This window comes from Spermophilus citellus (assembly GCF_964194105.1).
Source record: "Spermophilus citellus genome assembly, chromosome: 7".
In the NCBI taxonomy this organism is placed as follows: Eukaryota; Metazoa; Chordata; class Mammalia; order Rodentia; family Sciuridae; genus Spermophilus; species Spermophilus citellus.
Genome location: NC_138188.1, coordinates 162,827,163 through 162,854,395, shown reverse-complemented (window position 1 = coordinate 162,854,395; position 27,233 = coordinate 162,827,163). Strand labels below are relative to the sequence as shown.

Genomic DNA, 27,233 nt, shown 5'->3' with positions numbered 1-27,233 from the left:
GTTGATTAGCATAACATGTTTGGCAACACAAAATGGCAATCCTTACACAATGTAAAGTTGTTCTCTTTTTGGTTCCCATTTTTCTTGGCAATGTACCCTGTCAGAAATTGATTATCTAGACATTAGTAACATCCTTTAATTTGCACTCAGCTAGGGTCATTTGACCCACTTCCCTTCTGTTATGACTGTGGAAGTCCCGTGGGCAATACCAATGTGCCCCCTGCAGTGTTTCACTAATGGCTCAGCTCAGCTTCTGTACCCCTGCTTGCCTGCTTGCTGCTATGCCTACCTGGACGCAGTTTTTGCTTTTAAATACCCTGAAATGCTCAGGCTTGGGCTGTTCCTTGCAGAGACAGTTATGGGTCCTGCAGGGAGCAGCTAAATAAAGGCTGGCTAAATAAAGACTCTCCAATTCGGACAAAATGGGCTTGGTGTTTTCAGAGCGGTCTGCCCCATAACATCAAGAGAGAACCAACTTTATTCATTATGCCCATTCTATTTGTTTGTTCTGTGGTGCTGGGATCAGGGCCCTGGACATGCTAGGCAAGCACTCTACCACTTAGCCACACCTCAGCCTCCATGTCCACTTTAAAATGAAGGACTAGCTCAGCCACGAGGCACCACAGTCTTGGTCATTGCTTTTTAACTTTGGGGATTAATGTGGAATTTGCCCCAAACGGCTTTGTATTTTCTTTTGGATTTCCTGATATAACCCCTTGGTGTGTGAGCCACATAAATATTCAAATGTAGTTAAGTAACTGATATCCAAAGAGAGCACCTGGAAAACGAAGTATGATTGAAGAAGAATGAGAGTAAACAAGATCATAAACAAGAAGAATAAAAATATTTTATACTTTCCTTTCTTTGCCTTTTCTAAGGGCTGCATAAAGCGCAGCTCTGTTGCAAAATAATGTCTAACATTTATTCTGGAACACATGTTGGCTGGGCACTTTTTCTGTGCCAGACACTGTGTCATGGGTATGTGCTTGGGTTGTCCCCCAGTGTGCCATATGTGCCAAGTTTCTGCCATCTTGTCTCCATGCTGGCTGACTTCCACCACTGTTTGCCCTACTGGCTGTGGCATTACTGAATAATCCCACTTCCTGTGTGAAAAATGATTTATCTCTCTCTCTTGACATTTGCTTCAATACCCTTCCGTCAGGTCTGAGGGAGCAGCTCAGCAGGGAGCACTCGCCTAGTCTGCAAGAAGCCCTGGGTTCTATCCCAGCAACATGAAAAAGTAAAGCAAATAAAAAAAATCCTATTGTTGACCTGCATACCTCAGGGAGGTGTGTGTGTGGGTACCTGGTTACTTCTTCCTTGTTGGTTGCCAATTTTATTGGAGCTATGATCTCCAGACAACTAATATACCTACTTGCATCTAAGAATCCACATGTCCATATATTTCTAGAAACTTCAGTGTCTGCTTACCCTTAAGTACATTAGTGCTAATGAACATTGGCATAAAAATTAACACAGCTGGGCACAGTGGCACACACTGGTCATCCCTGCAACTCAGAAGGCTGAGGTAGGAGGATGGCAAGTTCAAGGCCAGCCTCAGCAACTTATTGAGGCCCTAAGCAAATTGGTGAGACTCTGTCTCAAAATAAAAATAAATAAATTAATTAATAAAAAGAGCTGGGAATGTAGCTCAGTCAGAAAGCAAACCTGGGATCCTTTCCTTATTTCTATCTGAGCAGAGATCTAAAGGCCCTGTGGACAGGTATTGTGGCCGTGGCTGAGCACTTGCTCTGCACTTCTGAGTGCCATGGGGGAGATGAGGACGGCAGCTTGGCTCCTTAGGTTCTGGAAACCAGACAACCACATGGACGTCTATCACTGAAGCCAGAGCGGGGTGCCTGTGATAAATGTGGGCTAAAGTACATGAGGCACGGCCAGCACATCCCATCTGAAGGACCAATAGGAGCTGCAGTGAGAAGGGAGCAAACACTTAGAATAAAAATTAAAATAGATTGCAGCGTTGATACATACTGCCACAACGAATTCACCATGGAAAGCCATGTAGACGCTCCTCCAAAGATTAGAACCAGAACTTTCATGCAACATAGCATCTCGCTTCCAGGCATATATCCAAAGGAACTGAAGTCAGTATGCCAAAGTGAGTCTGCTTTCATGTCAGCTGCAACCCTGTTTACAATAGCTGAGATAAACAACCAAAGGGTCCAGCAATAGATGACTATATGCATACTATTTAGCCATAAAAAAGAAAATCCTGCCAGGAGTGGTGGTGCACACCTGTCATCCCAGCTGCTTGGGAGGCTGAGGGAGGAGGATTGCTAGATCAAAGCCAGCCTCAGCAAAAACAAGGTGATAAGCAACTCAGTGAGACCCTGTCTCTAAATAAAATACAAAATAGGGCTGGGGATGTGGCCCAGTGGTTGAGTGCCCCTGAGTTCAATCCCTGGTACAAAAAAAAAAAAAAATCCCTGAATTCAGCTGTTGGACATGATGTTAAGTGAAATAATCCAGAAACAGAAAGACAATGATTTCGCTTTTATGTGTGCTAGTGCCTTTGTGCTGCTGTAACAAAATGCTGGGAAACATGTAAAGAACTGAAATGTATTTTCCCAGTCCTGAAGGTAGGAAGTCCAAGCTCAAAGCCACGCCCTCCAGTGAGGGCCTTCTTCCTGGGTCCTCACATGATGAATGGACAGGGACAAAGGGGACAGATGCAGAAGGGCAGGGGGGCAAGCCAGCGGGACTCTGTGAGAAGCCTCCTGGGTATGGGCCTGAATCCTGCTCCTGAGGAAAGGCCACTGGGGCCTAATCACCACCTAGTACTATCTGCTGCTATTTAGACTGCTCCCAACCTCCCTGTGTTAAAGGATCTGTCACCAGCCTGATGCTTTTGGGAGGTTGTATAACCTTTAAGATGTAGGGCCTGCAATGTCCTTGAAAAAAATATTGAGTCCCTGGCCCTTTCCTCTCTCCCTCCTCTCCCGCTGCCCTGAGGTGAGCATTTTCCTCTGTCATGCACTCCTGCCATGATGTACTATGCCACCACAGGCCCAAAAGCAACAAGCCAACTGACCATGTACTGAAACCTCTGAAACTGAGTCAATTAAGTTGACTATCTCAGGCACTGTGTCACAGAGACAGAAATCTGACCAACACACTGTCACATTGGCAAACCTGAATTTTGAAGACATTCAAACCATAGCATTTTAGAATGTAGAAAGAGTCAAACTTACAGAATGGTTGTTGCCAGGAGCTGGGGCATGGGGAAAATGTGGAGATGTCAAAAGGCATAAACTTTCAGCTATAAAATGAATATGCTCGGGTATCTAATGTCCAGAATAGTGACTGTGTTTAATGATGATGCATTTGTTTACTTGAAATTTGAGAACAGAGCAGATTTTAAATGCCCTCATCGCTCCCTATACACACTTAAACACAAACGGTTACTGTGGGTGGTAATGGATGTGCTAATCTGTGGTATTCAGTACACGTGTATGTTACGTATATCAAATCATTCTGTGTATACCTTGCATACATAGCATTTTTACTTCCGATTAAGTATTATTTAAAAATTGCCACTTAAATTTTAAATCTTGTCACTCTCAGACCTTTACAATGGATGGATGGGGTTGAAGATCATTCCTCCTCCAAGCCCCATTCCCCTCTCCCTCCTTCAGGGTCCTCTCATAATGAGTCTGGAGCTTCTTTGGGGAAGTAGCTCCTTAGCCTGTGAAGAATGGATGTGAGTTCTGCCAGGTCGAGTGGGGAGCAGGCGGCATTCCAGGGAGAGGGTGCGGCACAGGCAAACAGGCCTGGAGGCCGGAGGTTGGAGGTACTTTGGGAACATGCTGTTTGGTTTATCTGCAGCAAGCGCAGGGAGGGGAGGTTGGGGACTTGGAGAGATGGAGTGCTTGAGAGTGAGACTGTCTGTACTTGGGTTTGGGGCACAGGAGGCGTGTGAAGTTGGTAAGAGACCAGAGACAGGAGGCAGAGAGACTGGCTTGGTGGGAGAGTAGGGAGGCCTGAGTCTGGGTGACGGCAGAGGAAGGAGATCCAGGGACCTTGGCGGCTGAGTGTATCAGGTGGCTGTGTGAGTGGAGGTGCCGGCAGCCAGAGGACGGGAATGGAGCTGGGTGCAGGACACCTGAGAGTGGCCACGAGTGGGCTGATCGCGGGGTCGGGGAGGGGGTGTTCAACCGGTGGATGTCAGTGTGGAGGCGCAGCTGCTGAGGCCAGAACAGGCCTCTAGAAGGGAGGAGGCGTTTACAAACCAGAGAAAAAGACGTGGCGCACACATCTTTGGGGACCACTAACACCGAAGGGGCAGAAGAGCTTGGACAGGGAAGAAGGAGGCGGCATCCCGGGAAGACACAGAGGCCTCGAGGTGGGGTAGCTCGAGAGCTGGAAAGTGCCCGGGAGCCCTTCCCCCTGCGGGCCCAGCTCCAAAGTGAATCCTTGCGGCGTCAAGGACAGCAGCCTAAATTCCGGGCCAGGTACGCTGAGACCAGGTGAGACTCCCGGGTACCGGGCTCGCCCAGGATCCGCCCCCTTCCTCTTCCCGCGAAGCGATTGGTGCCGGCGCCTCCGCGTTGCTAGGACAACGCCAGGGTCGCTCGAGGCTCCACCCCGCGCCTTCCGCCACGCCCCCGCCGCGCCCCTTCCTCTTCGCGGGGGCAATTGGCCGAGGCGCCCTCCCGTTGCCAGGGCGGTTTCCCGGCTGCGGCGCGCCCGCCCTGCCCCTCGGCCCACTGGGCACCGCCCCACCCCTCGTGGGCGGCGATTGGCCGAGGCGCCCTCCCGTTGCTAGGGTGGCCCGCAGGCTGCCCCGGCTCCTCCCCGCAACTCTCGCCCCGCCCCTCCCCGGCCTGGGGAGGGTGGGGGGCGCGTCTCCATGGCGACGCCGGACGCGCCAGTGAGGGTGGCGGGTACCTGCTGGCTAGCGACGCGGCGGCGGGGATCCGGGCTGAGTCGAGGCCATGTCGGACCTGGGCTCCGAGGAGCTGGAGGAGGAGGGAGAGAACGACATCGGGGTGAGCCTCCGGCAGGAAGGGCTTCCGAGTGCGCAGTGGGGGGGCCTCCGGGGTCGGGCGCCGCAGCCCAGGCGGGCGACAGCAGCGCCGAGCCGCAGCCCCAGGCGGCGGCAGGACCTCGCGGGCCTCCCGGGCGGCGTTGCGTCCCGGACGGCGAGAGGTGAAGCGCCGTGACGTCTGGTTTCCACCTCCCCTCGCGCTCCCCACTCCCATCCCGCCTCCCATTAAAGGCGAAGATTTCCAGCCCGGGGCTTTGGAATTTCCTTCTCCTTGTGTTAACCACAGTGGAGGCATGTCCTTAGATGACCCGATCATCCCAAGCTGCGGTGTCGCCCTTGAATAAGCCATTTCTCTTAACTGAGCTTTGACCCCGCAGGGGTGACGTGAGTGGAGGAACGCTGCTTCCTGGCAGCCTCCAAGAGGTGCTGAGAGGCCCTGCGCTCAGGAGGGGCCAGAGACATCACCACGCAGGCCCTTACTTTCCTGTTTCCTCTGACCTGAACAGGGTCGTTGGGATTATTCTCTCATTTAGGCAGGCAGAGAGGAGGTAAGATATACAGGTCCACTGAAGTGACTTGGGCTTGGGCTTGTGTGGGCACATTGTTCTTCCCTAAGCCAGGTAAAGACCCCTCTCTGCTGCCAGGTTGGGAACCTTGGCTTCTATGTCTGTGCAATACAGAGTTAAGAGTTCCAGAATCAACGAAGAAATCTAGCACCTCTTCTGTAATGCTACTGGTGCCTGCTCACACTTTTTTTTTTTTTTTTTTTTTTTTTTTGCCAGCTCTGGGCACCAATGTCCCAGCTTCTGCCTGACTTGCTGCTCAAAGCTAGCACTTCTATGCCTGGAGCCACCTGGCCAGTTTGAAGAACCAATGCCTGGGATTCACACCCCCACTAGCTAGTGCAACAGGCAGAACAAGCTGCAGTGAAATCCCGGCTCCAGAGTCCTCTGTGCAATGAGTTTGAGGCTGATACTTTACCTGAAATTCCTTTCTTGCTTAGCTGCTTCCTCTCTCCTGTCTATTCTCCCTACTCTGCCTTAGGTTTCTGGTGTAAGCACTTAAAAAAAGTAACTTATTCAAGGTGTGCTTCTGGGAAGATCCAACCTACAATACCTGTCTAGAAAGCTCTCTAGTTTGTATCCTCAAATGGCTCTATTGATTTGTATTTGTAACCATTCCGTGTCCATAATTTTGAAGTTCAGATTGTATTTGGGGTCACCTTAGAGAATTTCTCTTGATGAGCCACTTAGCAACTCAGTACTGGGTGTAGTAGGAGGCCTTGGATGGGAGATGGGCCTTTGTATGTCTTGATTGAGACTAATCCTGAAACAAATATATAAGGTTACAAATTTTTATTTTTGGCAAGAATTTCTGGGCTAAGCACTACTAGAAAAGGTCAAGAATTAGGGGGTGGCTTGTTTCTGAAGTCTTCATTGTACTATGTCTGTACTTGTAGCACATCGAGACAAAAGCCAATTCCATGATTTCAAAGATTTTTTGTTTTTTAATTTTTAAATAAATATTACAGTTTATATTTAAGTTCTGCAAATGATGCTGTCAGCTTCCCAGGCTAAGTTATACTGCTTCCACCATGTCATTATATGCACTCCCCACTCATGTAGTAAGTGTTATGGAATGTTTATTTTATGAAGGATAGGAAAAATAGGGGGATTACAAGCTTGTGTTTATTTATTTATTTTTGTTGAGACAGGGTCCAGCATCTTCCTACCTATGCACCTGTAGCTGCTGGGATTACAGGCACACAACACCTTTTGCTTTTGGTGCTGGAGATCAAACCCACAGCCTCATGCACACTAGGCAATCACTCTGCCACTACACTACGCCTCCAGCCCAATTTACTTTTAGACAGCTACTCAATTATTTCAACTTAGGCTATGAGTGTTTGACTCTTAGTCTTGTGATAAGGAGTTTGAAAAGCAGATAAACTTTGCTGAGTTAGAACACAGTAGGTAAAGCCCCCTGTACTCCCAGCACCCTCCCACCCTTCTCCCTGCTGTCAGAATTTCCTTGCAGGGCAAAGTTCTCTTCAGGTTACAGATACTCTAGGTGCCATTTGAAGGAAGATTGACTTCTCTTGGGACATTTGCTTTTTTAGTGCTGGATTATTGGGTGATGTGAAGAGGGAGGTGTCTGCAGCTGCAGACCTGCCCCAGCTGCCTGTGCTACTGCAGAAGCATATTCCCACAAACAGCAGAGCACATTAGCACTCTGCACACACTGGTCAATCAGCACAGCACACTGCAAGCCCCCGTGTTGGGGGAAGTGAGGCTCCCACATGCACCGATACCCTAGCTGTGTGACCCTGGACCAGTGCTGCTTCACAGCAGGCTTGGTCACCCGCATCACCTGCATGATGGAGTAACTGAATGTATGCCGAGTTTTGGGAGGATTCATGGGCACAATATGTACAAAATGCTTGGCATGTAGTTAGCATACTGTAATGAATGTTACCTGTAATTCTCTTAATTTCTTTTACCCAGGAATATGAAGGGGATCGGAATGAGGCAGGTGAACGGCATGGACACGGGAAGGCGAGACTGCCCAATGGTGACACCTATGAGGGGAACTATGAATTTGGTAAAAGACATGGCCAGGTCAGAATCAGTGACTTAGGCGGGTGGTTTTCCCTACTGATTATTAATGAATATGAAATTCAGGAATGATATCAATTATACAATCGATGTATTTCAGGGGATCTACAAATTTAAAAATGGTGCCCGATACATGGGAGAATATATTAAAAATAAAAAGCATGGTCAAGGCACGTTTATATATCCTGATGGGTCCAGATATGAAGGTAAATGTTATCACAATCACATTCTGGTTTGCAGAGGTTCTTAGTTTTGCCTTTTTATTTCTATCTTTGAACTCATCTGTGGGTACTGTAGTATACAGAAAGCCTACTGTTCTTCATGTTATCAGTCAGTAAACACAAATAGTGTTCCTGTTTTCACAGGGTTGGCCCAGCAGTCAAGAAACCTTGTAACTACAGTGGGAAATTTGACTCTCCCTGTTGCCAGCCCATGCCCTTCTGAGACCTGGGGACTGGGAGCACAGGCCACAGGTGTCACAGGGCTCCATGGCTCCAGGTGCTCTGTAGCATTCGCCCCCTGAAGTCCTTGCTGTTTTTCCTCCCCTACAGCCCCTCTTCTGATGGACACATGGCTTCTTCAGACCCCATGGTTCCCTTCAGCGAGGGGGCTCACTGCTAAGTGGAGCTCCTGTCTGCCAACATTCCTCACATGCTGACATTATGTCACAGATGACTGTGCCACCTTATTTCTAGGGACCTCATTGCTGCCCTTCTGCACCACATCCTCTAGTGTGATTGCAATAGTCATATCACAGAGCTGGCAGAGAGCAGGTGGGGAGTAGGCTGTGCACCTTTGGGAACTGAATGCAAAATTCTGTGTTCTGTCCCTTCCCCTGGAAAAGGTTATCTGATTGCCATCAGATTTCCAAAAGATCCCAACCTTGGAGTGTGGCGATGACAGGTGGTGTTGCATTTGTCTTTGTCTTTCCTCCCTTGGCCTCCTGGCCTGCAGCCTGAGGACGACATTAGCACATGGGAGCACACGGAGCCCTGCCCAGTGACCGTTGGCAAAGACCATGACATGACGAGGTGACAGCATCACTTCTTATTGAGGCGCTGTGTCCTTCGCGTGCAGCCATGCTCCTGTGTGGGTAGCTCTCTGTCCCCCCGACACAATCCTGAGACCATCATGGAAAAGGAGGAGGGCTTTCTTCAGGCTCGTGGTTTTAGTCCATGGTCATTTGGACACATTGCTTTTGAGTGTCAGCTGACGCTGTGAATCATGGTGGAGTGATCAGTGAAGCAAATCTCTTACCTCATGGAAGCCAGGAGGTGAAGGGAGACAGGCAGGGACTGGGTGCCAATGTCCCCTTCAAGGGCACGCTGCTGTGACCTAACTTCCTTCCACTAGGCCCCACTCTTAAAGGTCCCACCACCTCCCAATAGTGCCACAGGCCAGGGGCCACGCCTTCAACACATGGCCTTTGGGGACACTTATCCAAACCATACCTGTCCTGTCCTAGATAAAGCAAGGAAAAGTGGTGATTATAGAAAGGGGATGCTGTCGGTTCTGAGCCAAGCTGGAGAGGGTATGTGCCTGCCCCACTAGAGGTGGAGTTTGTGTTGGATTGTTTCCTAAATCTTAGAAGCCCGCGCCAGCATGAGCACCATCTGCTTTTTAAATGAACTTTAAACACTTTAGGGCTTAATTTAATTCTTTCCAATTCCTTATGAGCCCAATCTCAATCTTAATTTTAGTGTGAATGCTGATACAATTCAGACAACATAAACAGTAAATAAAAAAATACTCAGAATAAGCCTTTGCAGGAACTCTTAATATGGAGATTAGCTAACTAAAGGAAAATGCATATGACTCAGGACACCAAGTGCATGGGTCTCCACACCAAGCCCAAGCCGTCTCCAGCTCTGCTGACAGCTGGGCTCCCGGGGTTCCGCCCAATGCTTCACTGACTGCCCAGAGTGAGTTAGTGTCACCCGCAGCCCCACAAGACTGCTTTCTATTCAGATGCCAGGCGACCCACTCTTCTGTCCACTTTAATGGCTAATCATGGCTTCCTGTGACCCCTTCCTCATATTTGGTGATTTGATTTAATGGCTCACAGAATTCAGGGAAAAACTTTACTGTTACTGGGTTATTGTGAAGGTTATTCCAAAGGAGACAGATAAATCGTCAGATGAAGAGGTACACAGGGTGAGAATGGAAGGGTCCAGATGGTCTCATAACCTAGGGGCATGAGGTGTAGTCACTGTCCAGAGATTTCTTCTCTGACTAAAGCTTAAATAAGTGTCTCATTTCACGAAGACAGTAATGGAATCTCAAGTCAGAAGCTATGATATTGTGGGCTCAGTAAGTCAAAGATCTTCTAATCACCAAGTCTAACTGTGACTGATTGATCCATGAAGTGTACTTGGGCTAACTGCCATAGCAGGATGGCTACCTACAGGGCAGTGTGCTCAGCCTCAGGACCATGCAGCGTAAGGGCCCAGGACTGGCCTCCCTGCGGCTCAGACGGGTCTGAGGAGGGCGCTGAGGAGGGTGTACGGATCCAGAGCTGCAGGAGATGAGCTGGGAGGTGTTCCTGGGCTGCAGGTGCCCGGGGGTGGTGGGAGATGAGATTGAAGGGGGTGGACGGATACCACATGTCAGAGAGGCCCTTGGACCACCTCTGTCCATTTTGGAGTTTGGGGATGAGGCCGGTTCAACCTGTGAGGCTTGAAAGGGGAAGGGGCGTCACTACTGCATGCTGTCTTGTTGCCTGTCACACAGAACTAAAGAAAGTGCAGTTTCACAGTGAAACTGGAGAGACACGCGCTGCGATGGCTTCATGGTGGCCTGGCTGGGAGCTCTGAGGAGCAGTGAGCCTGGACTCCAGGAGAGGGGACTTGCAGAGGAGAGTCATGGCATTGGAACTGGACGTGCCGGAGTTCCATTCTCTCTGGGGCTCCACTGCGACTTGGGCAATGCACGTAGTCTCTGTGTCCGGCAGGCCATGTCGGTTTCTGCATATACCAAGTGCACGAGGCCAGCCTGTGTCTGGCATGCTGATGTTGCGTAAATGCTAGTTCCTTCTCTGTCTGGCTGGGCCTGCAGTGTTGGGATCTGGCTTACCAGCATCTCAGAGGACAGGAGAGCTTCGTGTGGGAGCCTTTCTTTTTAAATAGTCTCTAATCCCCAGAATGCCAGACTGGGAGCCCTGGTGACAATGGCGGAGTTGGCATCTGACCCCCTGCTCTCCCAGAGGAAGGCCCAACCCCAACCAGCCAACCAACTGTAGGGGCTACTCCTGAAGAGAAATATAAATTATAAAACTTCTGTTGCCAGATCCAGAATGATGAGGAAGTAGAGGGTCAGTGAAAGGAGGGCTTTGAAAAGAGTGAAATGCATAATTAAAGTAGTATTAATGAAGCTTCTGAATGTCGTTCCCTTGGCTCATGGCCACTCGAGACGCCCCAGCAGGTGACCTTTCTCCAAACTGCCTGCTCAGTTGTACAGGGCTTATTGCCCTGGGCAGAGTCTCTGACTTTGAGTAGGACTTAAAAAAAATGTATTCACCAGACCCCATTGGCATAAAATTTAGTGTCTTTTGTAATTTAATTGGCCTCTTTAACTTCTTAAAAATGTGTGCAAAATATGTAGTACATTTTTCTTATGGCGCTACCCTGGATCCCAGCTCACGTGCTCAAGAGAAGGGAGATGTAGTCATTTTGTCCCAGTCTTTTGCTGGGAAGAAACCAAATGATGTAACTGTTCCAGCTGAGGTGTCTTCCCCAGGGGTGCGTGGAGCCGGCCCCCAATGGCTCACAGAAGCCAATTCTGCACTTCTATATGATGCAGGCCACTCCTCTGGGACATCTGCACATGCTGTATGTCCTCATGGCTACCTCAGGTACCTAATGTGTTGTTTCGCGGATTTCTTGAATGTTTGACTCTGCCCCCCGTTGCTCATCTGGGAACCTGGCCTTGGTAAGCCCACCCTTTTCTGAGCTGTTTTTCAGGCAGTGGGCTCTGCTGCTGTCCGCCTTCTATGGATGGCACACAGGCCAGCCTCTGTCCCCAAGTTGGTGCACACTCCTCCAAGACAGTGTCATCAGAACATGTTCTTCAGAAAGTGCTCAGGACACTGTTGTTGCTGGACAAATTCTAAAGGGATTGAAGAACGTGTAGCAGTGCCTTCTGTGGACAGACTTCGGGTCTTTCCTGGAAACACACCTTGTGGGTGACTGGCATCTTCTGGGCACACCCTGGGCTCTTACCTCCACGTGGGTGTGTGTCCACCGTTCCTGCCAGCCAGGAGCTTATCCAAGTTTGGGGGCCCTCATTACCTTAAGAAAAAGGATGTAAAGTTGGTACAGAAGTGAATTTCTACTGCTAATGAGAAATAAGGATACGTCAAACATTTAAAAATACCACCACAACACAGTCCAAGGGTAACTGAGGTTTTTAATTATTTTTATGGTACTGGGAATCGAACCCAGGGCTTCCTGCCAGTAATTTTTATAAATTAATATCTGACACACTTCAAGACCAGCTTTCCCACCATGGTTATCTAATACTTTCTGAATACCTCTCCATAAGAAAACAATTTTGTAATATTTTTATAGAGATAATAGAAGGCTGATTTCGTCTTTTCTCATTGATGAACACATTTATCAGACTTAGCTGTTGAGTTCTCATAGTCTAGGAAAGCTCTGTTCAGCTTAATGATTTGTTATTGGTGATAGGTCCGTTTTTTCTTTTTCTGTTCTCACAGTGCTGGGGACTGAACCCAGGGCCTGGTGCGTGCTAGGCACACGCTGACACTAAGCCCCCCAGCCACCCCCCCAGCCCTGGGGAGGTGACCGTGGGAGCTGTAGGCCTTCTCACTTTTCCAGCACAGGCTTTAATCGACACTCTTTGCTCTAGTCCTCACTGCAGGGCTGGGTCGTGAGCCTGTGATGTCGTTGCCAATTTCCTTATTTCCCATCTAGTCTTCAGGTAATTAGGAAGGCCAGTGTGGAGGTGAGTGGGCAAGGCCAGCAGGCCAGGGAAGGGGACACAGAGGACTCTCTGAGCCTGGAGGCTCGGTGGGTGGAGGAGGGAAGCTGGTGAGTGCCGAGGCTAGACCCCTGAGCTTGACCGACTTGCCGCTGGATGCCGAGGGCAAAGAACGGAGCCTGGCATCAGGATCTCCGGCAGCAGGCCAGACAAGCTTGGCTGGATCTCGCCAGGCCCCTGCCTGTAGGTGCCGGGGATGACTGTGGCCCACGGGCACACACTGCAGCAGACCTGCCTAGGGAACCCAACCCAGCTCTCTCTTAGCTGCTCTCCAAAATGCTCGGCCACCACAGGCCAGCGGCGCAGGGAGAGGGGCTCAGAGGAAGTCAGAGGAGGCTGCGGCCTTCACCCCTGGGTTTCAAACTCTCTTCTGTGGAATTTCCTGAGCCCGTGGCTCAGGGCATCATTCCCTGCTTCTCACCTGGGCCTGCTTTTGTGTTGTTCCTTGCAGGGGAGTGGGCAGACGACCAGAGGCACGGCCATGGCGTGTACTACTACGTTAATAATGACACCTACACCGGGGACTGGTTCGCTCACCAAAGGTTGGTCTGCCCTCGGCCTTAGGGCTTATTCTGGAACAGGAACACGGTGACAGAGGTGTTCAGTTGCTAGGGTTTGTCAGCAAAGTCGTGACCAAAGTCCACTTCCAAGTGTGTATCTTAATGGCCTGTGGGAGGTGTGGAACCCAAGCTTCCTCTGTTTGGACCCAAATGGCTTGTGATTTCACGGTCAGCCATGAACCCGGAAGTCCTTTCAGGAGGTGAGGTGATGCACTGGGCCCTTGTCTTAACCAGGCACGGGCAAGGCACCTACTTCTATGCAGACACGGGCAGTAAGTACGTCGGCACCTGGGTGAATGGACAGCAGGAGGGCGCTGCCGAGCTGGTTCACCTGAACCACAGGTACCAGGGCAAGTTCATGAACAAAAATGTAAGTCTGTGGGAAGGGAGATCTGATGATGAGCTGGGCAGCCGCCCCTTCCCTAGCCCTGCAAGTGGGATTGAATGGAAAATACTGAAATCACAGGGTGGACCGCTGTGTCTCCAGCCCACTGACGCCTAGAGGGCAGGGGTGGGCGGGGCGGGGGGGGCACTGGCCTGCTTCTCTGCCTCAGTAGCTGTCGCCTCATCCTCCGGCAGAGCCCTGTGTGTCTTTATGACATGACGTCCTACCCTCTGGTTCTATGTGTCCCTGCTTCCTGGTAGGTCAGGCATCAGGTCTTTATTTCCTGGATTCAGTCTGTGGATGCTTTGGCTCTGTCTCCCCTGGGAGGGGTGGTGCTGCAGCCCTGGGGAGGAAGACCCTGAGCTGCTTTCTGCTGCTGCAGGCCAGCCCACCACCCAGGGCCGGGGGCGGGGGGCGGGGGGTTGCAGGCTGGCCAGAGTGCCTGCCTGGCTCTGGAGGCCTCCTGTTTGGCCGTTTCTGCTCGCAGAGAGCTGGCTCTCACAGGGTGTGAAGGAACCCTGAGGAGCTCAGAACCTGCCACCTGGGCATTGTGGTGGCTTCGACCAGATCCAGAGTAGAAACTCCCTGACGAGAGCGTTTGCTGAGCAAGTGGATGGGCTGGAGTTGACACCGGGGCGTCAACTGAGTTTGGCTGACGGAGTGGGTTCCCCTCAGGCTCTGAAAGCCCACCACTTGTCCTTTGCACGTCATTTGTGCCCGAAGCATTGATTTGGAAGAATCAGTGAGCTAGATGAGGCTGAGCCGAGAAACTGGAGTAAAAATGCAGGCTTTGTCCTCCAGTTAGGAGATCTTAAGGTCACAAGTGGCACTCGGGGACCTGGGAAGGGAGGGTGGAGTCAAACCCCAGCCGTTTCTGGCTGACGGGCGAGGAAGGCCCCTCTGCTCTCACCTTGACCAGGGAGGTGACGCTGGAATGACCAATCTGCTGTTGTCTCTGCTTCTACTTTTATTAGCAATTTTGTCTGTAAAGGCCTCCTCCTCCCTGGGCTCACCTGCACACACCTGTTCTGTAGATAGAGGTGTCGCAGGACCCTAGAACTGCAAGGGAGCTATTTAACTGACGGATGATAGCCCTGCCTTGCTGGGAGGGTTTAGCTAGGTCGGACCATAGAGCACAGAGGCTGGGCGAGGGAGTGCTGAGCTTTCACACCACAGTGGTTCTGCTGACTGGCCACAGGCGGTAGTTCCAGCAGCAGGAGCACGCACCTTCTCACCAGCACTGGCCATGGTCGGGGCAGAGGTCCCCCTGCTGCCCGAGCGTCTCCCTGGGCACTGGTGAGCTGAAGCACTTTTCACAGCATTAGTGCTGGTTTGTGCTTCTCAGAAAATGGCCCATTCATGTCCTTGCTGGTGGAGATACAAAGAAGCACAGAGAGTCTAAGGCAGGTCCCAGGGGACACTGCACTCAAGTGCTGGGTGTGGCTTCATTTCAAATTGATGAGGGATTGACGGGGTGGCGTCAGGAAGTGGCCTGGGACAACTGGGTGGCCATGTGGGAAAGAAGGTTTCAGGGTTCCCTCAGCCTTCAGAGGTGGGTGCTTCCCAGGAACGAGGAAGAGGCTTTAGTAATCAGATCCATTTAAAAAAGCTTAGTAGACTTAAATTCATAAGAATCATCCTTTATAAATAGAAAACAGTATAAAGAAAATTTAGGGGATGAATGACAAAGGGGGTTAGGATAGGCGCAACTTTTAATATATAAAGCACGTTCCTCCATATGATTTAAACAGTCCCCATAAACACATATGATCATTACATGTTAATCGAAGATTTAAAAGATTGTTTGAGGAGATAGAAATGTTAACTACTCTCATTTGATCATAACCCAAAACATACCTATGTGAAATTATGGTATCCCATTTATACAATCAAAAATTATGAAAATCTTAAATACCTTTGCTAATAACCTAAAAGGTATAACTTAGAATTATGAGATTTCCAATTATTACATAAAAACCATAAAGATAGAACAAAATGTTAATGTTTAGGAAGAATAAGGGTTTGAGGACTTGGAGACTCACTCTGTAGAAATGAAAATTATTCAAGCCTCATTCTGGTTAGAATACATGAATGTTTTAGTCCGGGAATTCACTTCTGGAGATGTGCCTGAGGACGTATCTCAGAGCCGGCTTCCTGTCCCCCCACAGCAGGTGTCAGCAGTGGTCACCGAGCACAGGGGGTTCCCCTCCCTCAGGTGGAGGACAGCCAGGCTGATGGCTGGCCCTGTGGCGGGAGGTCTTTCTAGGGCACGGATGGAGTCACATTGCAGTGTCACAGTGTTTTAAATGACCCTGTCTACTAGCAATGGGGTCACAGAGGAGGTGTCAGCACGTGGGCAGCGGCCCTCTCGGGAGTTTGCCTGTGGGTCAGACTCATCAAACTGTAGGTATGAATAGGTCAACTTTTATAAACTAGTAAAACGTGGCTGAAGTTTTACACAATAACTAGACAGGACACATACGTGGCAATCCTGCTGGACTGGCCCGGGGACGTGGTGTGGGGTGGGCTCTGTGCTGGGTGTCATGCCTCGATAGTGATGTGCTTTGGGGTTCTCTTTGCTCGTAGCCTGTCGGCCCCGGAAAGTACGTGTTTGACATCGGCTGTGAGCAGCATGGCGAGTATCGTCTGACAGACACGGTGAGTGAAGAGTGGCTGTCGTCGGCGCGCTCAGAGGAAGGGCTGGGCAGTGACATGGATCCTGCTGGTCAGGGTGATTTGTGAGGGGCGCTGTGCCAGCTCTCCTTGGTCTGCGTGAGCTCAGGTGGGACTCAGCACTGAACTCTTCCCTGGAGGTACACAGTCACCATGAAGTTTTATTTATGAAGCAAGAGGTTAGCAAGGCCAGAAATGACATACAGCAAGCATGACATGAGTCTGTGTACAGTCATGTGGATGTTGCCTCAGTCTCCACATGCATACCCTGTTGTACTACAGATCTCAGTGACCTTAACATATTATTTTTTTCTTTTCTTATTGAGAACTTTTCCCCTTAAACAAAGCACTTTGCAGTTTTTCTTAAACCTATCCAAATTGCCAGCATTTGGATATTTCTGTGATTTGGGGCCATTTTTAAGTAAAAATAAGAGTCACTTGAACACTGTGAGACCATGATGGACAATTGGGTCATCTAGACAGCTACTGAGTGAGTGATGGGTAGGTAGCATAGACAGGCTGGACACCGTGGACAAAGGGACAATTTGGTCCCAGGTGCAGCAGGGTGGGACTGCATGAGATTCCATCACACTCCTCAGGACGATGTTCACTTTAAAACTTACTAGTTGTTTACTTCTTGAATGCTCCATGTGATGTTTTCAGACCAGGTGGACTGTGGGCAACTGAAACCGTGGAAAGTGAAACTATGGGTCAGGTGGGCTGCCGTCTCTCTCAGCTGTGGCCGAGCCATTTCAGATTGGCTTGCATCACCCATGGGGACTGTGTGGCCCTGACTCTTCTCCACCACTTTAAGGTGCTCATGAGATGAAGGCAGGTCACCCTTGCTCACTGAGGGGCTCTGCTTGGCACTGCTCAGGGCTCCTGCCTGACATCATCTGTAGGGAATGTCCTTCCTTTACCTTCTGCAGGCCCCAGCTTAAATCCTGACTGAATTCAGAACCAGTTTTTGTGTTCAGTGTTCAGATAATTTTCAAACCTGACTTTCTCATTTTTCTCCTTAAACTCTCTCAGATGCTAAAATTGAAGGCATCTTTGCCCCTTGACCTGCCATGGCTAGTGGATGCTCAGGCCCTCCCAGCTGTCCCCTGAGTGGCCAGGGACTGTGTGGTCTCCAGAGCACCTGCTGTTGGCCTGACTCCTCTCCTGGGATGCTGCCCTTCCTGTACCTGTCTCTGGCTATGGCTGCTCAGTTCCCCCAAACAACCCACTGTCCTCTGTGGTCTACAGAGTAGTTGTCCACCTCCTTTCAGTGACCAGAATCTTCTGTGGTCTCACACAAACCTGACCTCTTAGCTGTGTGTCTGCTGTTTTGCTTTGGATCCCCTCTGATGCAGCTAAGAGGAGCCACCAACCAGGGTCAGGTCCTGGCTAACCAGAAATCGACAGGCCTTGATGCTTGACGTTAGCTAAAACGGAGGCCTCACCGCCCTGAGCACGGTCTCTTCAGGGACCCCAGGTGCCCCACTCAATTCAAGGTGGCTTCCACAAGCCATCTGCATCTGGGAGAAGTGGAGGGGAGTGGGACGTGTTGTCCCACCGTGTGCTTCTCTAGCAAGCTGCAATTATGTTTGAATATGGCCACGACACACAGTCGGAAAAGCCATCAGCCTCATTGTTCAACATGATGGTGACACATTTGGTACATTTGCTAGGCTGCCCGGGGTTGGACACCTCCCACCTGTCCCCCAAAAGAACCTGGTTGTGAATCTAGCATGTTGCCCCCACTGGTAAGAATCAGCCTGTAGTCCTACTGTGATTCCACAGGTATGCCACCAGGGGCAGTGCGGAGAAACAGCCAAGTGGGGGCCCTCCTGGCACCAGTTGTCAGAAGCCCGTATTTCAGAGTGATGAGAAAAACAAGGTCAAGAACGTCTAAGGGGGATTGACACAAGCTCCTCATTCCATTGCTCTTCGGGGAGCACCACCAGGAAGCAGTGCTCACCCCTGGGTGCCAAGGACCGTGACACAGAAAGCCTAGCTGTCCTCTTCCCCCAGTGAGGGGGCCATGTCCCCTGCATAGGAGCTGGTAAATCAACTGAAGTGCTCACAGTCCACGGGACAAGCCTGGCCCACCTCCTGTCCTTTTAATGAAATCCTGGATTTAGCCAGGTGCGTTGGGACACTGGTAATCCCAATGACCAGGGAGGATGAGGCAGGAGGATTGTGAGTTTGAGGCCAACCTCTGCAAGTTAGGCCCTAAGTAACTTAGTGAGACCCTGTCTTAAAATAAAAAATTTTGAAAAGGCCAGGGGATATAGTTCAGTGGTGTAGCTCCCCTGGTGTCAATTCCTGGTACCGAAATAAAATAAAATAAAATTGTGGGTGTAATGTGTTTGTATAGATCTGTAAAACAAAACTTGCTTATATTTTATTTTTTTGCGGTGCTGGGGTTTGAACCCAAGGCCTTGGATGTTGTAGGCAAATGCTCTACCACTGGGTGACACCCCAGCTCACCATGTTTTTTGAGACAGGATGTCACCGTGTTGTCCTGGCTGGCTCCGACTTCTGCTCCAGTGACCCTTCTGCCTCAGCCTGCATTTGGCCATGTCAAAGCGCACAGTTCGGTGGCACTAAGGACACACTCTGAGTCTTGTCCACCCCCCCAGTGGAAAATGCCCGCCTGGCAATGGTACCCTGTCACCCCTCCCGCTTCCCCAGTGGCACTGAACCTGCTTTCTGTGCCATGAATGTGCTCTTTCTAGATAGTGTATACAAATGGACTCACACAGTCTTTGTCCTTCTGTGACCAGCTTATTCACTTGACAAAGAACGTAGTGTTGTCCTCCAGGGTCAGTCGCGTTGTGGCCAATGTCAGACTCTCCTTCCGTTTTGTGACAGAGTGACATTCGTTGTCTTGTAGGACGGGCTCATCCATGCTCTGTCGATGGTCGTCATCGGCTTCTGCTTGTGGTGATCGTGAAGATGCTGCTGTGAACGGGTGTACCAGGCCCCGTCCGAGTGCCTTTTCTAGTCTTGGGGTGTTACCTGGGGGGCACTGCTGGGCAGCATGGTGTCCTGCTGCTTAGCTTTCTGAGGGGCTGCTGGATGCTTCCTACAGCAGCTGCGCCATTTCCCTCTGCCCAGTCCTAGGAGAGGGGCCTACCTCTTGTTTTTGCAAATAGATTTATTAGTCCTAGAACCCAGCCGCTGGCCCACGGACACTGCCTACGCTGCCTTCACGCTGCCAAGGCAGAACGGGCACCTGCTGCAGTCGCCATGTATGGGTCAGGGCTCTCTAGCGGGAGAGATCAACAGGAAGGATGATTATAGCAGGGGGACTTATTAGGCTGGCTCACGTGACCAGAAGCTGGACAGTCCACAGTGGCCGTCTGCAGGCTGGAGAGCTGGAGGAACCAGTAGCTGCGCAGTCCAAGAGGCTGAAGCCCCAGAACAGGAGGGATCAATGGTGCCACTTGTCTGCGACCTAAGCCTCCTGGAGAATCACTGAAGAGTCCCCTTTGGAAGAGAAGAAGGGAAAGTCCTACATCCTCAGAGGATCACAGAAGCAATCAAGGACCCGTTCAAGAAGAATGGAGCTTGCATCTGCTGCCCTCCCTTGTTCTTCCACCTTTTACTCCATTCAAGCCTCCATCCTATTGGGCGGTGCTGCCCATGCTTAGGGAGGGTCTCCATTTCAGTTGGCTGTCCCACATGCCAATCACTCCTAGACTCACCCTCACGGACACATCCATAATCTTATTCATCCTTGGCATCGCTTAATTCAGTCAAATTGACCATTACACACTGTAATGGCCCCCCAAATCTAAAACCTTTGTTGAAACCCCTCTGGGTCATTAAATTAGTTTAGCAGACTGTGAATCACAGTTTGAAAAACAAATTCATAGAATAGAAAACCTCCAGGGGATCTTGGTGGTAGAGACCAGTGCACTGGGCTTGTGCCTGTGGGCCACACTGCTGGAGGTCTCCGGTGGACTGCAGTACTGCAAGAGCTGCCCCACACTTCTCTCCATCCCCTGGTGCCTGTGGTGCAGACTTGTCCATGGCTCCTCTATGGCCTTCGTGGGGAGAAAGTGACATGCTTTTAAGTTTTGATCTTCTTTGTTATTAGCTACTTTAGATAACCACCCCCCTTCTAACAAAAGTCCTGTGTTTAGTGCTTCTTTCTAAGTGATCTTCCCTCCCTTCCTCCTCCCTCCATTCCTTCCTCTGAAACGATATGCCTTGCACCAGGTTCCTGAGTGTATTAGTTTGCTGCTTTAACAAAACACCACAAGCCGGCTGACTTAAACAACAGAAATTTCTGTTTTGGGATGGAGGCAATAATTTAGTCCATCACACCAAGGAGACAGAATCCAGGAGTCTGGGTTGTGCGTGCAAGTTTTATCGGTGCTCCGGGGTCGGTACTTTGAGAGGGAGTGAGGGAAGCAGGTTGGGCAGAAGCGGAAAGGAACTCTCAGGTGACCTGGGGAACTCTGAAGCTGGGATGGTTCTTCAATATTTGCTGAAGGGCAGCAGGGACCAGGCAGCAGGTGTCTGCTACCGTGGACGGTGGTGTGGGGCCCCCGGCTCTGCAGCATTTCTGGTGGAGGCTGTCCCTTGGGAGGGACTCAGTTATGAGCAGCAGTTGCCACTGTGACCTCCCAGCAGCGGGAGGCAGGAGCTTGGGATCCTGGTGGAGGATGTGCTGGTGCGTGGAGGGCCGCTGCCCCTGGGGAGGTTCCCAGAGTGGGGACCCTGGACCAGGAGTGTCAGTGTCAATGCGCCTAGAGGCCACCACCCAGACTACTGAATGTATGCATGGACTCTGCAGGTGGATCTGCAGTCTGGGTTTCAAGGAGCTTTCCGGGTGGCTCTGCTGCAGGTCAGGTTGAGCCCTGCGGTCCTGGAGCACTGGTGTCCCCTTCCTGGTGAGGGAACTCAGACACTTTGAATCCAAGTAGAGTAATTTATTTCTGAGCAACTCAGAGGAAGACGAGTGTTGCTCTTTCCACAGGTATTACCATCTGTGCGACAGTGAGACTGCCACATTTATAGGGTAGATGCTCAGCCTTTTGAAATTTTGTGATAATTACAGAACTGAGAAGTAGACAAATATGCTTGTCAAAATTGACATATGTGGGCTGCCAACAATTGTTGGAATTACATGTTGTTACAAAAGGCTCCATGTTTAGAGATGCTGATCTCTCGTTTCGCTTTCCTGGGATGCTGTTGCCCAGAATTGTTGACGTTAGGACTTCCATGTTTACCCCTCTTGTCACTCTTGGGGCTTGTCTGATGCTGATGTTCTTTCTGTTGTTTATATAAACACATCAGAGCCGGCGTTGAGGTTGGAGGGGACTTGCAGCCTGGGCTGTCCCCTAGCTCCTGCCAACAGCTGGGACGCCGGGCCTGGGAGCTCACGGGGCCTGGAGGCCAGCAGCACTGCTTGGTCTTCCTTCTCATCTCATGCCGGGGTGGCGGGAGATTGGTCTGACCATGGAGGAGGGTCTTTGCTTTTAATGTTTCAAACCAAGGTTATATAAGTGTGGGTGAATTTTACATTTTTGTACTTAAAACAGGAAAGAGGAGAAGAGGAGGAAGAAGAGGAGACATTAATAACTATGGTCCCCAAGTGGAAAGCTACCAAAATCACAGACTTGGCCCTGTGGACACCGACCCTCGCTGAGGAGCAGCCCCCCACTGAGGGGCCGGGCCAGGAAGAGGTGGTCGGAATTGAAGGTGCGGAGCCCCAGTCTGTGGGAGCCGCGCGCCCTGCTCACCTGTGTGGTGGGCTCCCGGGGGTGGCCCGTGGGCCAGTGTGGTGTGAGGACCTTGTCAGGGTGATCGTTTGGGATCAGCCACCCTCAGGGAGAGGAGGCGGACAAGACAGGATCCAGGGGACGGAGGAGCATCCCACGAACGGGCAGGCCTCAGCTGCCCGGGTTCCTGTGACCCAGGCGTCAGGGGCAGCATGGCGTGTGCATGTTGGCCGGGTGACAGTGCTGGTGACAGTTCCTTCCTGGAGGAAGATCCAGGCAGCACCCCCCACCACAGTGTCACCCAGGGTGTCGTCCACATGCCACAGAAAGTGAGGGGGGCTCTAATCGGGTAACTCCCCCCTTGCTAGGGTCGAGAGCCAGCTCAGTAGAGAACAGTTGGATCAGCACTGGCTAAGTACTGGTTCCGATAACTGGAAAGTGAGTTTACGGGACACGCTCAGGCGCAGCCGGGTCACGCCAGCACTCTCTTCCCTCTGGGATTAACGCCTGGACTCTACTGAATGGTTGCACAACCAGCTCAGGAGCCCCCAGGCACAGAGGTCTCTCTTTCTCAGTATTCATATCCAGATCCTCAGAAGGAGGCGGCCATCGCCAGCCATTTGCTGCAGTGGGGCTGGGAGTGCTGTGTGGGCCGGGCTCAGGCTGCAGCTGGGTGGGGGGCCCTGGAAGAGAGCCAGGGCTGCTCTCAGGAGGAGGGAGGCCCACGCCAGGGAGCTTCCCGGGCACTGGTCACCTTCTTTACCCGCTGTCCTCACCTTCTGGTGCTGGCTTTGTGACAGGCCGGGGAGAATCAGAGGAGGAAGCCCAGGATATGCCCGAGGGTTATGAGGGTGAGATGGACATGTTGAGGCCGTTGGGCGAAGACCAAGACATCTACCCGGAGGAGGCCCGGGAGTACGGCTACGACCTGGACCAGGGTGAGGGGCGCCATGGGTGAGGGGGTGCGAGGGAGAGGGACGTTAGGGCGGGGAGCACCAGGGAGAGGAGCACGAGGGTGAGGAGCACCTGGGTGAGGAGCACGAGGGTGAGGAGCACCAGGGAGAGGAGCACGAGGGAGAGGAGCACGACTGTGGGGAGCACCAGGGAGAGGAGCACCAGGGTGGGGAGCTTGAGGGTGAGGAGCACGAGGGTGAGGAGCACCAGGGTGAGGAGCAGGAGGGTGAGGAGCACCAGGGAGAGGAGCACCAGGGAGAGGAGCACCAGGGAGAGGAGCACGAGGGTGAGGAGCATGAGGGTGAGGAGCACCAGGGAGAGGAGCACGAGGGTGAGGAGCAACAGGGAGAGGAGCACGAGGGTGAGGAGCACCAGGGAGAGGAGCACGAGGGTGAGGAGCACGAGGGTGAGGAGCACCAGGGTGAGGAGCACGAGGGTGAGGAGCACGAGGGTGAGGAGCACCTGGGTGAGGAGCACGAGGGTGAGGAGCACGAGGGTGAGGAGCACGAGGGTGAGGAGCAGGAGGGTGAGGAGCACCAGGGTGAGGAGCAGGAGGGTGAGGCGCACAAGGGTGAGGAGCACCAGGGTGGGGAGCACCAGGGTGAGGAGCACCAGAGTGGGGAGCACCAGGGTCGGGAGCACCAGGGTGGGGAGCATGAGGGTGAGGATAACCAGGGTGAGGAGCACCAGGGTGAGGATAACCAGGGTGAGGAGCACCAGGGTGAGGAGCACGAGGGTGAGGAGCACCAGGGAGAGGAGCACCAGGGAGAGGAGCACGAGGGTGAGGAGCACCAGGGTGAGGAGCACGAGGGTGAGGAGCACCAGGGTGAGGAGCACGAGGGTGAGGAGCACCAGGGTGAGGAGCAGGAGGGTGAGGAGCATGAGGGTGAGGAGCACGAGGGTGAGGAGCACCAGGGAGAGGAGCACGAGTGTGGGGAGCACCAGGGAGAGGAGACCAGGGTGAGGAGCACGAGGGTGAGGAGCACCAGGGTGGGGAGCACCAGGGTGAGGAGCACCAGAGTGGGGAGCATCAGGGTCGGGAGCACCAGGGTGGGGAGCACGAGGGTGAGGATAACCAGGGTGAGGAGCACCAGGGTGAGGATAACCAGGGTGAGGAGCACCAGGGTGAGGAGCACGAGGGTGAGGAGCACCAGGGAGAGGAGCACGAGGGTGAGGAGCACGAGGGTGAGGAGCACCAGGGAGAGGAGCACGAGGGTGAGGAGCAACAGGGAGAGGAGCACGAGGGTGAGGAGCATCAGGGAGAGGAGCACGAGGGTGAGGAGCACGAGGGTGAGGAGTACGAGGGTGAGGAGCACCAGGGTGAGGAGCACGAGGGTGAGGAGCACGAGGGTGAGGAGCACCTGGGTGAGGAGCACGAGGGTGAGGAGCACGAGGGTGAGGTGCACGAGGGTGAGGAGCACCAGGGTGAGGATAACCAGGGTGAGGAGCACGAGGGTGAGGAGCACCAGGGAGAGGAGCACGAGGGTGAGGAGCACCAGGGAGAGGAGCACGAGGGTGAGGAGCACCAGGGTGAGGAGCATGAGGGTGAGGAGCACGAGGGTGGGGAGCACGAGGGTGAGGAGCAGGAGGGTGGGGAGCAGGAGGGTGGGGAGCAGGAGGGTGGGGAGCACGAGGGTGGGGAGCACGAGGGTGAGGAGCACCAGGGTGAGGAGCAGGAGGGTGAGGAGCACGAGGGTGAGGAGCACGAGGGTGAGGAGCACCAGGGTGAGGAGCAGGAGGGTGAGGAGCTCAAGGGCGGGGAGCACCAGGGTGAGGAGCAGGAGGGTGAGGAGCAGGAGGGTGAGGAGCACCAGGGTGAGGAGCACGAGGGTGAGGAGCACGAGGGTGAGGAGCAGGAGGGTGGGGAGCACCAGGGTGAGGAGCACGAGGGTGAGGAGCACGAGGGTGAGGAGCACCAGGGTGAGGAGCAGGAGGGTGAGGAGCATGAGGGTGAGGAGCACGAGGGTGAGGAGCACCAGGGTGAGGAGCAGGAGGGTGAGGAGCTCGAGGGCGGGGAGCACCAGGGTGAGGAGCAGGAGGGTGAGGAGCGCCAGGGTGAGGAGCACCAGGGTGAGGAGCACAAGGGTGGGGAGCACGAGGGTGAGGAGCACGAGGGTGAGGAGCACCAGAGTGGGGAGCACGAGGGTGAGGAGCACCAGGGTGAGGAGCACGAGGGTGAGGAGCACCAGGGAGAGGAGCACGAGGGTGAGGAGCACCAGGGTGAGGAGCACGAGGGTGAGGAGCACCAGGGTGAGGAGCACGAGGGTGAGGAGCACCAGGGTGAGGAGCAGGAGGGTGAGGAGCATGAGGGTGAGGAGCACGAGGGTGAGGAGCACCAGGGTGAGGAGCAGGAGGGTGAGGAGCTCGAGGGCGGGGAGCACCAGGGTGAGGAGCAGGAGGGTGAGGAGCGCCAGGGTGAGGAGCACCAGGGTGAGGAGCACAAGGGTGGGGAGCACGAGGGTGAGGAGCACCAGGGTGAGGAGCATCAGGGAGAGGAGCAGGAGGGTGAGGAGCACCAGGGTGAGGAGCACGAGGGTGAGGAGCACCAGGGTGAGGAGCACGAGGGTGAGGAGCACCAGGGTGAGGAGCACGAGGGTGAGGAGCACCAGGGTGAGGAGCAGGAGGGTGAGGAGCAGGAGGGTGAGGAGCACGAGGGTGAGGAGCGCCAGGGTGAGGAGCACCAGGGAGAGGAGCAGGAGGGTGAGGAGCACCAGGGTGAGGAGCAGGAGGGTGAGGAGCACGAGGGTGAGGAGCACCAGAGTGGGGAGCACGAGGGTGAGGAGCACCAGGGTGAGGAGCAGGAGGGTGAGGAGCATGAGGGTGAGGAGCACGAGGGTGAGGAGCACCAGGGTGAGGAGCACGAGGGTGAGGAGCACCAGGGTGAGGAGCAGGAGGGTGAGGAGCACCAGGGTGAGGAGCACGAGGGTGAGGAGCACCAGGGTGAGGAGCACGAGGGTGAGGAGCACCAGGGTGAGGAGCAGGAGGGTGAGGAGCTCGAGGGCGGGGAGCACCAGGGTGAGGAGCAGGAGGGTGAGGAGCGCCAGGGTGAGGAGCACCAGGGTGAGGAGCACAAGGGTGGGGAGCACGAGGGTGAGGAGCACGAGGGTGAGGAGCACCAGAGTGGGGAGCACGAGGGTGAGGAGCACCAGGGTGAGGAGCACGAGGGTGAGGAGCACCAGGGAGAGGAGCACGAGGGTGAGGAGCACCAGGGTGAGGAGCACGAGGGTGAGGAGCACCAGGGTGAGGAGCACGAGGGTGAGGAGCACCAGGGTGAGGAGCAGGAGGGTGAGGAGCATGAGGGTGAGGAGCACGAGGGTGAGGAGCACCAGGGTGAGGAGCAGGAGGGTGAGGAGCGCCAGGGTGAGGAGCACCAGGGTGAGGAGCACAAGGGTGGGGAGCACGAGGGTGAGGAGCACCAGGGTGAGGAGCATCAGGGAGAGGAGCAGGAGGGTGAGGAGCACCAGGGTGAGGAGCACGAGGGTGAGGAGCACCAGGGTGAGGAGCACGAGGGTGAGGAGCACCAGGGTGAGGAGCAGGAGGGTGAGGAGCAGGAGGGTGAGGAGCACGAGGGTGAGGAGCGCCAGGGTGAGGAGCATCAGGGTGAGGAGCACGAGGGTGGGGAGCACGAGGGTGAGGAGCACCAGGGTGAGGAGCACCAGGGAGAGGAGCAGGAGGGTGAGGAGCACCAGGGTGAGGAGCAGGAGGGTGAGGAGCACCAGGGTGAGCAGCCTGAGCATGAAGCCAGAGCCACACGCAGGCGGAGCGTGGGGCTCACCCTCCTCCCACCATGGGGTCCTTGGGCCAAGCCCAGGGGCCTGGAGGGGCCTGCAGAAGGCCCACTGTGAGCTCAGGGGGCCCTCCCACAGAAGGCTGCTCCCGCTGCCTCTGATCCCAGCCGGGCTGCCGTCCTGGATGCAGCGCTCACTCCTGCTCTCCCAGCAGGGCTGCCCTGGCTCGGGCCCCTTGGAGACTTGGACGTGGCTTTTATTGTTCAGGTGGTTGTTCCATATACTCAGATTTCCCTTTTCTTCTCAGGAAATGTGAGCTCTGAAGAAGAAGAAGGCAGACAATCGGATCTGCAGGACTGAGATCCAGCGGGGGAAGGTCCAGATTGCAGCAGGTGGCCGGGTGGGCAGTTAGGGCCAATCTTTCTTATTTAGTCATTTGTTAAGTTGGTTTGCAATTGAAATAAATCTTCCCGTCATCTTTTGTTTCTGAAGCAGTCTCTGCTGCAATTCCTTGAACTGTTTCCTCCGGCTTGGCCCCATGGTTCCACCAACTGCCCCCATATGGGAAGGAAGGTCGAAGGAAGGTCAGCCA

The 27,233-nt window shown here is 53.3% G+C and overlaps 2 protein-coding genes across 2 annotated transcripts in view; one reads left to right on the top strand and one right to left on the bottom strand.

The window, feature by feature from the left end:
• The window catches only part of SLC37A1 (solute carrier family 37 member 1), a gene marked incomplete at its 3' end in the record, with an annotated part of 66,881 nt that extends 61,833 nt beyond the window's left edge, over positions 1-5,048 (bottom strand). The window contains exon 1 of the mRNA XM_081300679.1: positions 4,909-5,048. The remainder of the gene's footprint in view (positions 1-4,908) is intronic.
• RSPH1 (radial spoke head component 1) lies at positions 4,874-27,188 on the top strand. Its single transcript, XM_081300687.1, has 9 exons — positions 4,874-5,009; positions 7,513-7,626; positions 7,724-7,829; positions 13,073-13,163; positions 13,416-13,551; positions 16,153-16,224; positions 21,780-21,939; positions 22,760-22,897; positions 26,949-27,188. Exons 1-9 carry the CDS (start codon positions 4,956-4,958, stop codon positions 26,999-27,001), a joined length of 924 nt encoding a protein of 307 aa, XP_081156813.1. The 5' UTR covers positions 4,874-4,955; the 3' UTR covers positions 27,002-27,188.
• Positions 27,189-27,233: the final 45 nt, after the last annotated feature.